Source organism: Schistocerca americana, chromosome X (assembly GCF_021461395.2).
Source record: "Schistocerca americana isolate TAMUIC-IGC-003095 chromosome X, iqSchAmer2.1, whole genome shotgun sequence".
In the NCBI taxonomy this organism is placed as follows: Eukaryota; Metazoa; Arthropoda; class Insecta; order Orthoptera; family Acrididae; genus Schistocerca; species Schistocerca americana.
The window spans coordinates 610,704,613-610,721,226 of record NC_060130.1 but is presented as its reverse complement, the minus strand read 5'-3'; the positions used below and the strand labels follow the sequence as shown (position 1 = coordinate 610,721,226).

General features: G+C 40.2%; 1 protein-coding gene across 1 annotated transcript in view; it reads left to right on the top strand.

The window, feature by feature from the left end:
- The window catches only part of LOC124556456 (protein purity of essence), a 443,522-nt gene that overhangs the window by 178,913 nt on the left and 247,995 nt on the right, over positions 1 to 16,614 (top strand). The window contains exons 24-29 of the mRNA XM_047130407.1: positions 181 to 411; positions 5,155 to 5,375; positions 7,243 to 7,666; positions 8,431 to 8,622; positions 8,767 to 9,019; positions 11,671 to 11,889. Of these exons, the coding sequence (XP_046986363.1) occupies positions 181 to 411; positions 5,155 to 5,375; positions 7,243 to 7,666; positions 8,431 to 8,622; positions 8,767 to 9,019; positions 11,671 to 11,889 (1,540 nt within the window). The remainder of the gene's footprint in view (positions 1 to 180; positions 412 to 5,154; positions 5,376 to 7,242; positions 7,667 to 8,430; positions 8,623 to 8,766; positions 9,020 to 11,670; positions 11,890 to 16,614) is intronic.

Genomic DNA, 16,614 nt, shown 5'->3' with positions numbered 1-16,614 from the left:
ATCAGGTAGTCAAAACATTAATAACTGTGGGTGTGAAATCATTTCTTCTTTTCTATTATTAAGTTTTCTGAGCACTGTAGGAGTAAGAGTGGTAAGGGATTTGATTTTTGACACTTAGTATGACAATTAAGTCTGGGTCGATGAGAGGATAAGTAATATTTACTACTTTGTTTGTTGCAGGAGATGTCCATATAAAGGAGATCTGCAACGTCAGGGTGCAAAAATACTCATGCCGCTGACACTAGATATCCGCACAGAATATGTTGTGCGTGAAGTTCTTCCAATTCTTGAAGATATTGATGGCCCAAGTGATAATGAACAATTTTTAGTTCACTGTTACACCATTGTGTTGGAGCATTGTGAAAATCTAATGAAACTGGTCGACCGTCGCATTAAAAACGGGGAGCAAATGTTAGTTCAAGAAATATGTAATTATAGTATTACTCATCTCCCCCCTCCCTTGTGTGTGTGTGTGTGTGTGTGTGTGTGTGTGTGTGTGTGTCCTGTTACTTTTTCAGAGGGTCATAGATATAAAATGTCGTACATCCAGAATTTTTTAAAGGGGAAAAATATATGAAAAAGATCAGCTAAAATGTAAAAATGAAAATAGTGATGACAATAATAATTATTAAGCATTGGAATATGAAATTTTACAAGTTAAATAATAGGCTAGAATTTGAGGTAGATGTTGGCAATCTCCTCTACACAGGATACATCATGGCATTCTCATAGAAGGATTTGAGAAAACCATAGAAAATACAAGTCAAGATGGTCCGGTAAAATAAACAAACCTGAATGCTCTTCACTTGAGAAATGTTTCATACTTTTAAATTCATCCAACTATGGTAATTTCTTTCAGATGTGAAATCTGTGTAACTGGTGTTATGAGAGAGCTTTTAGGGTAATTTATATGCAAGAACTTTAGAGTCAGTTTATAACAAGAGTCAAGGAATGATCATTAAAGGTTATGCTTTATATATATAATCTTCATTCTCCCCTTTCAGTGACTTTACTGTTTGCATTCCTGGCATTGTCCTCACTGTATTCTGTAGTGTTCTCATTTTGGTTTGAGAAACATATACCTTACCTGCAAAGAACCTATTCTGTCCCACTCTAATAGCATTCCTGTAGCTTTACTGTATTATCTATTGTGATCTACAACAGATGGTTTGATAATTCTGTAAGCCATGCCCTTGTCCAATTAGTGCTTTCTTTTTACTTGAGATTAGAGTTCTTTTTCCCCCTGAAAGTTTTTGTTTTAAACAATACATTAAGATTTTTGTGGTTTGTAATGTTGTATTGTGAAATTTAGAATTTTTTCGGTTACTGAGAGGGTAAATTAATATTAAGGGCAGCAGTTAATGTTGGGTTTGTGGTTTGCAATATGTGGCAATCATTACGTCTAATAATTTGTAGCAGCATGTATTGAATTAGATCTCCATCACTTGCTCAATTGAAAGTATTAAATTTAGCCATATTGTGTACAAATAAACTACTAGTACTGGAAAATGACGTGTCGACACCTGTAGGTAGGTGTGAAAAGATACCATGTAGAAAATGAAACCCTTCTTCCACCATGAAAGTTTGATTATTAATTTGCGATTGATATATAACTTTTAAAGGTTGGTTCAGACTCGGTGGCACATTAGTGAAATGGAATGTCAACATCAAATATCTTTTCATGAAATGTGAGTAATGAATTTCACACTGACTATCAACATAATTTGAAAAATTTAACTGTTAAAATAATTGGAAAAATTAACCCATGGAGCATTCTTAGTAAGAGTATGATGTTAAGTCAGGTCCCAGTCATTATTGTGCATGTAACTCTCTGTTTAATGTAAAATTATTCCAGCCACTCTAATTTTGCTATTCATAAGTCAATTGAAGTCATCCCTGTGATACAAGGAAATGTTGTTATTTTCGTAAAGTAACAAATGACAAAAGCGCTTTTTTCCAGCTTGATGTTACAGTAATGAAGGCAGTTTGGTTCCCATGTTCATATATAAACAATAAGGACCTATTTTCCCAGTGCAGTGTGTTGATGGATGAATAGCACAATCTCGTGGAAGACTGCTCTCTTATTTAAAAATAAATAAATAAATAAATTGTGTAGTTGAACTCCTTGCTTAAAATGACATCTTCTTTTTTAGGTTTAGCATTATCTTTTAGGTTCTCAGTTAACTATACTAAATGCAATGTTTAATACATGTAATGTAAACCAACAAAGGGAGAAAGGTGGAACATAAGTATCCTCTGTTACATGATACCATGACTTAAGGAGTGTAGATATAGACTTTTTTCAAGATACCTGAGAAAAATGCACAAAGAATGACCCAAAATGAAAATACATTATTGGAAAAAAACCATTGTAACCAAAAAAAGGATACACCACCATAATCCGAAAAAAAGTTATAAAGAAAGTGATATTTTCTTCTACTTACCAATATTTCCCAGTGCTAAGATCAGTGCTCCATCAGTAATATCACTTAAAAAGATATAGGATCTATAGCTGAGCTGTTACTTTCCTATTTTCTTTTTAAGAAAAACAGTATTGTTGTAGAAATTTTATTCTTGTAAGTAGAACTTAGAATTTCAAGCTTGCTCAGATGAATCCTAAAGTTGGAGTTAGGGTATATATAAATTACGGTCACTGAAGGTAAGATTTAAGAGCACAAAGAAAATCGGTAGTATGTGTGCTGACTCACCATGGGGTCCTGTGCAGCTATGTGTACCTGCAGATACATGCAGAAAATTACTGGTTAACTTACCACTCAAGGTGCAGAAGTACCAGTACATCAGCTGCTTTACAATATGTGTCAAATGATTTAAGAAAACTGCTTTCCAAAATAATTTGATTATTTTGCATCTTGAACCATTTGTGAAATATGGTGGATGTTATGAAAAGTTAACACTCACTGCATAGTTGTGTGTGGCTGGGCAGATGTAATTGAGCTATATGTTATCTATTTTATTGAGATTGGAAATAGAAATATATGTCACCCAAGTTAAAAAATAATATTAATATGTTAGCTACATACCATACGTAGCAATGTATGACCTAAAGTGAACCGTATGCGAACTGATGTTGAATTGTACATTGCAAACCATTTAAATTGTTTTCAGTGGGTTACATAATTTCTAAGTATTCTCAGTAGCTATGACCATTAATGGGAATATGGGCAGTTCACCATGTGACGTTATAAGATGTGAGTTTTTTTTTCCCCCCCCAATTAATTTCTTTAAAGTAACCTGTGCATGAACATACTGCTCACCCAGGGTATTCTCTTGGCCACTGGCTGTGCTCAAATCAGCAAAAAGTGTTTTCAGCTAACAGTTCAGTGGCTCTGAGCAGCTGTCAGTGCTGGCGCCTGACTGCCACTATGTGTTTCCCCATTATTTATAACTTGAATGTTCTTCCCATCGCTTGAGGATGATTCAATTTGTCACCCAACATGCCAGTAACCTTCTTTCTTTGTGTGCGAACCCTAACACCTGTTAAAACTCTACATTTTATTGACTAAGATTGTATGTACGAGGGCTGTTCAAAAAGTATCTGACTTTTATTTATAAAATCAATCTTGATTTAGATACAACTGTCTGACCCTAGTCACCTTAAAAGTAAGTCCCATTCAGCTTCTACAGACCTCTCCCAAGGCTGCTGTCACTGCTGAAAACATAGCTGGGAAGCTTCTGTTGATATGGTGTGCAGCTGCTCTGTGAAATTCTGCATACTGTCGTGCCTGTTCAGAAATATGGTCCTTTTGAGTCTTGGGAAAAGCCAGAAGTCACTTAGTGCTAGGTCAGGGGAATAGGGTAGCTGAAAAACCACAGCCTTGTTGTGTTTGCCCAAAAAACTCTGAATTAGTTGCGAACAATGAGCTTGTCCATTATCATGGTGAAAATGCCAAGCGTCCATTGCCCCACAAGTCTAGCCATTTGACCTCACTGCTACCCAAAGTCGATGCAGAACCTCTTGGTAGTACTCTTTATTGATATTAGTACCTTGTGTGCCATATTCATGATGGACCATGCCATTAGAGTAAAAAAAAGATGGTCAGCATGAGTATCACATTGCTGCAGAGTTATGTCACTTTTTTTGGGTCTCTAGGGTTGATGGAAGCTTCCTTTGTGATGGCTAGAACTTTGTTTCTGGATCGTACCCGTAACCCAGGACTTATCACCCACTAGTGATCACTGTATCAAGGAAGTTGGAATTACTGTTCACAGTATTCAATGTGGATGCCCAACCAAAGTTGCTTCTGATGTGCTGGTAGCAACTTTGGCAAACATTTTGATGAGATCTTCCTGAGGTCCAAATGTTCCATTATAATGGAATAATGGGTTCAGTACTAATTTTAACCTCCTCCTGCAAATTCTCTGATCATGATTCGTCTATCTTGCATCAACAGGGCCCTTATACGATCAATATCATCATCATTTGCAGATGTTGAGGGCCTACTGAATGTGTTTCACTCTTCACTAATGAGGGGATATCTTTGAAACAGTTGTACCATTCTTTTAACTGTGTGATACCCATTGCTTCGTCCCCAAACACTTGTCAAATCTTGTGGATTGTTTCAACAGGAAAATTAAACATAAAACAAAATTTGACGCAATAAAATTACTCCGCTTTTTCTGTTATTTTGTCCACAACACAAAATCCAATGACTACCACATACATGTGTTGACTTGTTAGTGGCTAATCTGTGACTGGTTGTTTCCCTGGTAGGGAAAGAAATCATGTGTGTGCACTATGTATGCTTACAAACATAGAGAGTGTGCATGCTCTGATACCATCATTGGTTTTAACTGTAAAAAAAAATAGGATCGGATACTTTTTGAACAGCCCTAGCATGTAAGGTCGTGTTTCCCCTGAAACAGTAATATTTTGCTCTGTTTTTGTAAATGCTAGTTTTACATACCATTATCCATGGAGCAGGATTTCAGCCTTGCATTTGAGAATTTCTGATATTTTCAGTGGTAGAGGGCTTTCATATGGTCTGTGGAACTACTTGTTAAGTCTGGGTAAATGTAATTCATATTGTTTTAATTGTGGCTTACTGAAAGAACATTAAATTGACACTCTGAGTTCTCTGTGGATGTAACTTCGTAGATTATTCTAATTTTTGCAAACATTAATTTGGATTTCAGATTACCAGCTGATGAAGTTGCATTAATAGAATGCCTTAAATTTATTGAAGTTTTGTTGGAGAAACCTTATGGTATAAGAACGTTAAACAAGTTCTTTTTTGAAGAAAGTTCAAAACATCCATTTTTGGACTTATTTCAATTTGTACCAACATCGCAAGGAACTCTGTCAACCACATATGTAATGTTTAGTCTCAGGATGTTGCAGAAAATGTGTGCTGGAGGTAAGAGCAGAATTTTGCCAGCTTTTCTTGAATGAAAATTTTCTTTCTGGAAGACAGAAAATATGGTTTACATTATGTACAATGCAGACTGTGAAATTTTCATTGAGATGTTGGAAGTGTATATTTGGTTTTGTAAATGTATGTTAATTTTTTTGTATGAAGCATTCTAAAACTTCATTGCATCTATGGCAGTAATGCAAGAGTCATTTCCTGCTACTAACTGAAACATTTGTTGAGGGGGAGGTAGCAGGGGGGGGGGGGGGGGGTGACATGAAGGAAATGAGAATGGAGGAGGGGAGAAGGAAGTGAAGATGGAAGAGGAAGAGACAAAGGTGGAGGCAGAGAAGTTGTATGATGGAAAGAGGATAAGAATATTTTGTGCTTAAAGCGACTGTGAAATTTAATGAGAGAGTTGTAGATGTTGAAGAATAATAAAGTTGTGGTAAATGCTTGTAGAAGTAGTTGCAAGATTACCCTACCTACCTAGTAAATCCCACTGTATTTACATAAATGATAATTTATAACAATCCATATGTTCAAAAATGGTTCAAATGTCTCTGAGCACTATGGGACATAACATCTGAGGTCATCAGTCCCCTAGAACTTAGAACTACTTATACCTAACTAACCTAAGGACATCACACACATCCATGCCCGAGGCAGGATTCGAACCCGCGACCATAGAGGTCGCGCGGTTCCAGACTGCAGTGCCTAGAACCGCTCGGCCACTTCGGCCGGCTAATCCATATGTTACTAGCAAAAAATATGTGCCTCCATAGCAGAGGCTGTGAATACACATGTGGTGTCGGTCACCTTGTAAGGTTGCCATTTTAAATCATACTGGAGAAATGGAGAAAAAATTTCATTTGCCAGTCACTGGTCAGCAAGGAGTGGCGTGGTGGTGGTGGTGGTGGTGGTGGTGGTGGTGGTGTGCACACTTAATGATCACCACACACTACACATTGACTGTAGTTAAATTTTGAATCTGTCTGCAGTGTGCCATAGAAAGACGGCATGTGAAGCTGTTGATGGTAATCTGTCCATCACATAAAGACATTCAGATAAGTGAGGTGCTCTCTTGGAGTTATTCAAGAAGCAGCAGCCACTCTTTTCTCTGATTGTTAACATCAGCAAGACAAACATAATATTTAACTCCACACATACACTCTTCAAGTCACCTGAGTTGTCATATACACGTGACACAAAAATGCAAATGCAATGAAGCTTGCTCCCCCCTCCCCTCCCCTCTCTGGGGTCTCACGGCCAACAATTTGGGAAAACTGCCAACTTTCTATTGTAACAATAAAAAGGAAAAAAATACATCTGCTTAGAAGTTTAACTTTAACCATAAAGGCCATTACATCTGATTTGAAATGGTCTGAGAAAAGCTAATTGTGGAAATTTCAATGATATATGAAGTTGTGAAAATGACTGTCACTATACTTGATAAGAGAGTATCTGGAAATGTAATATCAACCTGTCATTTTCTTTCTGCCTCTTGTGACTGATGTCAATGGGATGTTAAACCCTGATCTTCCTTCGTTTCTTGTTGCATTCTTTCGCATGATCAAGCTAGACGATGTAGGTGAGATAACAGCCCACTGATTTATCCTGGGTTACCACTGAAATACTCGTAGTGACTATCTTTGCAATATGGAACACAAAATTTTGAAAGTTTTGTATTTCTTTACATTGTCAGTAATGTCTAATAATTATGACATAACTTTTAAAAGATAGGAGCTGTAGAGATTGATTGACTTATATTTCAAAAAAGTGACACATTAATATCGTAGTGGGAAAATAAAATAATCACTGATTATTTGGGGTTTTCAAGGAATTTAAAACGTATTACATTTTTAAATTGCAGAATCTCCAGCCCACACCACACTGTACTCAAGTGTGAAAGGAGTGATAGGCACTTTCTCCGAAATCACCAAGGTGAACAGTGCAGTTCTTCATGGCTGGCTGATGCATCTGTTAACAGGGCCTAGCAGTGATGAAATAGCGGATTTAGCAATGCAGCCAGTCGTAATAATGCCAAGTGTACAACCAAGTTCTACACAGGCTACACAGCCATCCACAAACTATGCCCCGGCAGATTGGAAAACACTGTCTCCCATGGGAGATTCACTATCAGCAGGCCAGTCATCAACACCTCAGAACAAATCTTCCACAGATGCAGCTCCACCTGACCCAGATGTCCCAGCCACAACTGAAGAACAAAGGAATCTTGTGAAGGAAAATTATACGCTCCTACAAAGTCTGTGTGCCTACTTTGTAAAAGAAGACAGGTAAGTCGGAATACTTACTCATCTTGGGTTTTGTTTGTGGTAGTGATGTTGCTATCACCACCTCTCTTGGGTGATAAAAAAGGAGATGTATAATTCCTCTTTAGGGCAGAAACTTTATACAAATAATAATAATAAATTCTTATTATTGTGAATATGTAATATCCTTATATTCCTCATTACTTTGTTGAATATTTCTTTCATAAAAAATTAGAATGGAAATAATTTTATGGATTCATTTTGACAACTTTTTACCTGGCAAGCAAACCACAATTAAACATTGAAATAGTTTAGTGTGAACGACTTTGGTTATTGTTCTACTAAGTTTCGGGTGTGCAGCTACAAGAATTCTCCTTCTTCCTCTAATATTTCGGCTGTATAACGTTCAGCCATCTTCAGAGTGAGCCACAAGACTGCTGCTCCAGTGCTAGCTTCGTCCCTTTATACTCATGTACCACGCGTTATACAGCCGAAATATTAGAGGGAGAAGGAGAATTCTTGTGGCTGCACTCCTGAAACTTCATGGAACAGTCTTTACGCCGCCAGAATCTGAAGATTCACAACTTTGGTTTTGCTTTATTTAATACTTACATTTCAGTATTTTTATTTATTTATAACAGGAAATTACTACGCTATCATAACTTACGTGGTCATATTTAACATTGTTAGTATGTAATCTTGTTGCATGGTCTTGGAGTCTTCATATCGTTTAGTAGTCTTGTATGTAGAGTACTAAAGAAATACTGTCTACAAGTTATATTTTGCAGTGGTATATCAGAAGAGGTTGCCATAACTTTATTAAAAGCGCTAATAAAAGTTACATCTACATTTTTGACATCTCCTTATGATGGCCAAGGTTTTGCCGATCTTATGGTCACGATGAGGACGCTTGCTGAAAGTGGCACTGGAAATGGATTCATTCTGCTCTTCAAAGCTGCTACGGATTGGCTTGACATATGGTATAGTATTCATCCTTTATGTTACTTATTGGTTTGCGGGTGTGAGCATGCGTGCGTGCGCCCGCCCGCACGCACACACACTCGCACACGTGCACACGCTCTTCGCACTTAACCAACTTAATATTATTTATATTTTGCTTTCAGCAAGTCTTATTTAAACCTCTGGGAAATACAACAAGTGTTAGAAAAGGAACAATCACCTCTGAAGCACAAAGGAATGTGTGAGGCAGCATGTGGTATTATGAATTTTATGAGCTGTGTTTTTGAGGCAATCAGCCCTCCAAGCCTAGGACTGCAGAATCAAACGCCTTGGGATGATGATATGACATCAGATAGAGAGTCTGACCTCATTGAAGACATGGAACCAGAAGACGATGAAAGTGAAGAAGATGATTCTGTGAGTTATAGAATAATCTTTCTTTAGTACTTTAAAATTTCAAGCTTTGTATGGAAATTAATTGGTAAGGTAATAAAATGTATAATAGGCATGGAACAGTGTGATTATGAAGCAAACTACCCTACATCTTGATGCTGCTGGTGTGCTGTACCGCCAGGGACAATTATTTGGGGAACCACAATTCTTCTTCTTCTTCTTCTTCTTCTTCTTCTTCCCTGTGACTTTTCCTTTGCCTCCATCATACCCCTCCCCTTGACCCCGCCTCACTTCTGTTCTTCCCCTAACCCCCATGTTACTCTCCTCTCTCCATAAGTCTTCCATTAGCCTCACTTGGCAGTCCTCTGACTCCAATATTTCTCTCTTGATCTCTCAGTTATTAACAGAAGTGGCCTAATTGTAACCTGAGATCAGTATTGGAGATCAGAATGAGACTTAATAAATGTGTCATAACCCTTCCTCCCACCATGTCAATGGAGAATGAAATAACAAAAATGTATTTTAAGGGTGTATAAGACTGAACACCTCTCATGTGTAAGTCGTTAAAAATGATTTTGTGTTTTATATATATAATATATATTGTGTTTTATATATATAATATAAAATATAATTTTTTCTCATCTGCCATATTTACCCAATTATAAGATGAGGTTTTTTCCCGAATGTGCCATTCGAAAAATACAGAGTTGTCTTATATGTGTAGATTAAACCTTTGCTGCAGAGAGCAACATTTTTGCGTAGTTTAATAGATTATTATAAAGATCGTCTTACACTTACAAATGAAGGTTTGACTATTTATTTTGAAGAATTTTGAGTGATTGAGCATAGCAATGCTTTCATCGAATAGGCTCGAGGTTTCTCAATGCGCCAAAGCACTCGATACAATATCAACCTTACTTGAACAATCATCTGACTGTCGACTTGCAGTGCTAGTGCAAGGGACATGCAAGAGACTATGAACTATCCACTACAACAATCTGCTAAAAAATTGATGGGTTTGTGAAACACAGGAGGAAATAGCATTAAATTCTATCATTTTGCAAACTTTTGTTGTATTTGAACAGGTTTGCAATAAAAATTCTCATTAATGTATGGATACCATATGCACACAGTTGCGTTCCTTTTTAAATAAAGGTGACATTCAAAGGCGAAAATCATGCCCTTCAAAAACCATTACTTCATTCTGAAACCAAATCAGTATGTTATTTGGTTATGAGAAACAGTAATGATTTCCCAAGTGCGTTGCAAATGAGAAATTCGGTCACTGTTCACGTATTAGAACACTGGGAAAAAATGTCACGAGCTTGTTAACCCACTTTAGAACAAGATGGTGGCATTCAAATGAAACTAGAAAGAAAGTTAATCTAGAATTAGATATTGTACAAGAGAAATCGACTGCTATTGTTATCACAAGAATAAATTACAACAGAAAGACCTGTTGTGGATATAGTACCACAGGTGTTAGTCGATTGCAGGATGAGCGAAACTTCGCCTGTACCCCAGAAGATATTGCCGTCCGTGGTTCACTGTGAAAGACACCATCTAGGCTGAGAAAGTTTCATCATGCAGCCACCCACGGGAATGTATATTGGATAGTTAGGCTTTTATGAACATCTACCATGTTTAAACTATAGTTTGCCTGAATCCATTTGCACTCTGAATCAAATTTACTTTCAAATTGGACAAATACTCAGCAACAGCATACATTTATGGAGGAGATGCTAAAAACCTAGATTGGGACCTGTGGTGTACTTAAAAAAATTTTTTTTAGCACTCTTGTCAGTGTTCACCATGAGGTATGACGAGGATGATGGGGGTGTCTCAGCTACCAATTCTACACAGCCAATGAGAGAGCAGCTGGCAGTCTGTTTGGAAGCAAGAGAAATTGTAACTTTCTCATGTCAGTATAGAAGGAAAATTTGCTGTGTGTTCAAAAAGAAAAAAATGGGTGTAACCACAACCTCAGAAATCACAACACATTCTGAAGAACTAGCCAAATATTTGTGACAGCAAAGGTACATATTTCCAGCTGTCCTATTAGAATGATGACATTCATGATTAAAAATAGTGATACCACAGACGACAGTAAACAAAACACAGTAAAAATAAAAATGGATTTTTGTTTATTTTATTTGTGCATGTATTATCAAAATATAGACAACAATAAATGGCATAAATTTAGAATAGAGGCATTGTTAACTTTTTAGGCAGATATGTGACATCCATAAAAGTTTGTAATTTTGATTAGCCAGAATGTTAAAAATAAATTTTTCTCATGGATTTTCTTACAAAATGGGGTCGTCTTATATTTTGGGTCGTCTCATACATGGATAGTATAGCAGCACATGTTCATTGAAGATAGTAAAGCCACTTGTGTTAGTGTTTCAAATAGTGTAGATTTTACCTTCGAGAGGTACTCACTGATTAAATTCAGAGGCAGTCTCTTTGCCATGCCAGAAAAGAAGTTATTTTCATAATTTCACCAGTTTGTGCAAATTCTTAACCTAATTTCACTAGGGGACAATAACTACATATAATTAAAGTAACAGTACATAATAACAGTTGCTATAAATTCATAGTTGTAAATGTAATAATTTAGTTTTAGTGGTTTATCTTGTCTGCTGCCAAAAAAATAACATAGATTTTATTTTCAGGATGAAGATAGTTTGTGTAACAGATTATGCACATTTACGATTACTCAGCGAGAATTTATGAACCAGCACTGGTATCACTGTCACACATGCAAGATGGTTGATGGTGTGGGTGTTTGCTCAGTTTGTGCCCGTGTATGCCATAAGGGACATGATGTTACTTACGCCAAGTATGGCAATTTCTTTTGTGATTGTGGTGCTCAAGAAGACAACTCGTGCATTGTAAGTTTTTGCATTTATTTGGACCAGGAGCTGATTAATTTTTCTTGTACAGATATTGCTTTTCTTAGGTGTATAAAAACAAAAATGGCCCAAGGTTCTAAAGGAAAAGATCCAGTTATTCCGTCATTGAATGATAACTGTTGGAGTATTATATACAACTAAGGGAACATTTTTCATTAAATAATTATATAGTGTATTATCATACTTGACCATACATTTGGAATTAGCTCTGACAGTTCTGATTTTTTAGTGATGTCCAGTTTAATGCTGGGGGTTTGAGGATTTTGACTGCTGAGGACATTTTTCTCTTACAGCCATGCCTCTCTCAGCCAATCATGGAACAAGCACTGGTGCCGGTGGTGAGGCATGGCTATTGCTTGTGTCACAACTTTTCAGTTAAACGTTTGCCAACAAAATGAGGACAATGACTTTATGTTGTTTTCATGTGTGAAGTTCCTAAGTTATCTATACGTTTCAGATCATTTAATCTCTATTTGTTTTTGTTTCATCGTTTGGCAACAGGCCAAAGAGATTGTGTGTTTAATGTTAACCTGCAACAGGAATGCACATTTCTGAAGTTGTGTGATGATAGCAACAATGAATGTGTCTGTTGCACACTGTCTACTGTAGAATTTTCCATTGCACATAAAGGAAAGATTATTATTAAAGACTGATATTTATGTTGCAGTACTTCTAAAATGGTTGAGTTTATCAGGAACACCTGTTCCAGTTGAGAGGGTTTTAGGGTATTTTCCCTTTATGGGAAACATTTGCTCTATGGAAGCAGGTAAAACCTCTGTCAAATGTTAGAATTAATTCTGAACTTTCTTGTTGCAAATTTTATGATATAATTGAAACAAACAAACTTTTTCTGAAAAAAGTCATGTATAATGAAAAAAATGAAAAATACTACTGAAAAAAAGTTCAATGTTTCAGGAAACTTTTAAATTTCTAAGTAATTTCAGAATCATGTCCTGGGTTGCACCCAAAAAAATATTCTAATATGTCCGGGGTTGGCCAGTAAAACATAATTCTCATTACAGCAATTTAGACAATTATCAAAGCATTTTTCCCGAAGTAAATATACACAAAGAAGTTTGAGGTTATTGCAGTAGCCACCAGAAAATTGCGGGAGGCGCACATCGGCACGGCGCATCACGGACGGTAGTTGCCGCAAGTAGAGTCCCGTCCACCAGAGGGCATGCGAGAATTCAGACGCGAGCTCTGCCGGCGTAACAACAACAACAACAACAACAACAACAACTCAGGCAGCACGGGCCGTGCCCAGTCAGTTAACATTGAGCATGCCTAGGACACAGTCCCGGTCTATGCTAAGTGAAGTGCTACGTAAACGTGAACAGTGTCACTACACAATTGTCGACGAGTAGGGTCGTTCTTTCGCATGTTGCGTCGTTGTTCCGGTTTCGCAGCTTCTCCACGGCATGGAGGATTTAGTGCGGGTTTTGGTTGAGCAGCAGACGGAGCTCGTGGCCACCATGAAACAAGTGCTTCCGGCGTTGCTCTCCACACAGTCTGCTCCAGCGCCGTTCCCTCCTCCCTTCCCCTGTATGACGAGACGGCGGAGGATTGGGACGCATATGAACATCGCCTTCGGCAGCGTTTCCAGGCGTTTCATATTGCCGATGCAGAGGTATGTCATGCTCTCTTCTTGTCTTGGATATCTCCCTCGCTGTATCACGTTTTGCGGCAGCTAGCGCCGTTGCAGGAACCCTCGTCCTTGTCTTTTGACGCATTGTGTTCATTGCTGTCTTCATATTATCGCCGCCGCACGCATGTTGTGGCAGCTAGGGTCGAGTTCTATCAATGCAAGAAACAGCCCCATCAGTCTTACCGGGCGTGGGCTGCTACCCTGCACGGTCTTAGTCGCAAGTGTCATTTTGTCACGGAGCAGTCGCGAGAGTCGTATGCCCACGTTATGGTACGCGACGTCATTGTTCGTTCGGCCCCTGATAGGGAGGTCCGGCAATGGGCCCTGCAGTTAGAAGACCCTTCCCTGGAGGAAGTCCTGTCCATTGCTCAATCATATGAAGTCTCTCACGCCACAGGTCAACAGCTGGAAGCGTGGTGCGATGTCGCGGCGGTTCAGGGCGGCGCGTCCACGTCCACTGTGTCCGGGGTGGACGACGTGCAAGCGGTACAATCCGGCCGTTATGGCCGCTCCCGCACGGCGTGTAAACATAATTCTGGCTGCCGGCCCCTGTTGCCGTCCTGTGCGTCGTGCTATATACATCATGATCGGTCAGAGTGCCCCCAGCGTTGGGCCGTTTGTCGCAAATATAATAAAAAAGGTCACATTTCTAAAGTTTGCCGCTCAGCCTCAAAAGAATCGAAGGAAGCAGGTACAGAGGACATGGACGTAGACATTCAGGAAGTTTCATGGGGCCAGGCACCCGGCGCATCGGCATGCAAACTCTTTATCGAGGTGTCGGTTTGGTCACGCCGATTACAACTGCAAGTAGATACAGGCGCGGCAGTTTCGTTATCGAATGCACAAATTTATTCCGACCTTGGATCGCCCCCTTGGCGCGAGTTTACCGGCGTCTACGCGGTTATGGTAAACAGTTCATTCCCCTACTGGGTCAATTCACTACCGACGTGACTTACAAATCAGTCACTCGGCCTATTACTTTTATTATTGTCAGTGATGCAAGCTCCGCTAACCTTTTTGGCCTGGATGCCTTTCAAGCTTTCGGTTTTTCTATCGCTGACACCATGCAGTTGGTCTCCAAAGACGTTCCCTATCAATCATTGGAATCTTTCATCTCAGACTTTCCAGATATCTTTGAGGAGGGCCTGGGGCGTGTTTCAGATTTTGAAGCTCACTTAACATTGAAGGCGTCGGCTCGCCCGCGTTTCCTACGCGCGAGGCAGATCCCCTTGGCTCTCCGCCCTCAGGTAAAGGAAGAGCTAGACCGGCTGACAGCCCAAGGGGTCGTTCTTCCCATTTCTTCTAGTGAGTGGGCTTCGCCCCTCGTTATTGTAAGGAAGCCCTCGGGAAAATTACGTCTTTGTGGCGATTTCAAGGCCACCATTAATTCCCAATTGGTGGTGGACACCTATCCTTTGACTCGTGCTGATGAATTGTTCTCCGCCGTGGCGGGAGGCCAATATTTTTCGAAAATCAATCTTTCGGAGGCTTATCATCAGATACCACTTGATGAGGACTCCAAACGGCTGGCGGTTGTCAACACCCCGTTTGGCCTTTACCAATACCAGCAGTTGGCCTTCGGAATATCCAGTGCCCCGGCAATAGTCCAGCGTTATCTTGAGCACGTCACGTCGACAATCCCTCATTGTATTAATTACCTGGATGACATAATTGTCACAGGCCGCAGCACGAAGGAACACATGCACAACCTTCGCACCCTCTTTCTCAAATTCAGGTCTATGGGCTTGCGTTGCAACCTGCATAAGTCAAACTTCTTCCAACCGTCCATTGAGTATGTGGGCTACACCATCTCTCGGCATGGCATCCAGCCACTAGGAAGTTTGGTCCAAGGTATTGTCGACCATCCTCAGCCCGCTTGGCTGAAAGAGTTACAAGCTTTTTTAGGCAAGATAGCCTATTACCACCGGTTCATTCCCAGGGCTTCCACCATAGCCCGCCCCCTGTACTGCCTTCTGCGCAAGGGTGTTCCTTTTGATTGGTCGCCTGCATGCGAGCAAGTGTTCACCTCGTTGAAGGGCCTCCTCACGTCAGCGCCTTGTTTGGCTACTTCTGACCCCCATAAGCCGTTGGTCCTGGCTACAGACCGAGCGAGGTGGCGCAGTGGTTAGCACACTGGACTCGCATTCGGGAGGACGACGGTTCAATCCCGTCTCCGGCCATCCTGATTTAGGTTTTCCGTGATTTCCCTAAATCGTTTTAGGCAAATGCCGGGATGGTTCCTTTGAAAGGGCACGGCCGATTTCCTTCCCAATCCTTCCCTAACCTGAGCTTCCGCTCCGTCTCTAATGACCTCGTTGTCGACGGGACGTTAAACACTAACCGCCGCCGCTCCTGGCTACAGATGCTTCGCAGTATGGGGTGGGGGCGGTCCTGGCCCATCGCAACGCAGATGGTTCCGAGCAACCACTGGCGTTTGCGTCTAACACTCTTAGTCCCGTGCAGGCCCATTACTCCCAGGTGGAAAAAGAGGCTTTGGTCATTGTCTACGCTGTTACCAAGTTTCACCCTTTCTTGTATGGCACGAAGTTTCAGTTAATCACTGACCATAAGCCGTTAATATCGTTATTTGGCCCCGCCTCTCAGATTCCGGATAGGGTGGCCCACAGACTACAGCGCTGGGCCTTGTTCCTCTCTAAGTACCATTATGACATTCATTTTCGCCTACCGGACAGCATGCCAACGCCGACGCTCTTTCTCGTCTTCCGGTGGGCCCGGATCCTACGTTCGATCGAGAGGAGATTATGTGTTTTCATTTGGATGTGGTGTCCTGCCAAGCGGTTGATGGCTTCCCGATCACTAGTTCTCGAGTCGCCAGGGAAACGGCAGCTGACCCGGTTCTCCGGCAAGTAGTTCGCCTCATTCAGCAGGGGTGGTCATCCCGCCTTCCAGGCCGGGCCTCAGACCCTCTTCGTAATTATTTTATTCTACGAGACCGCCTCTCGGTCTTGGGAGTAGTTCTCCTTCTGGCTGCCAATGATACAGCTCCTCGCGTGGTTGTTCCTGCAAGTTTACGAAGGGAGGTCCTCACGTTATTA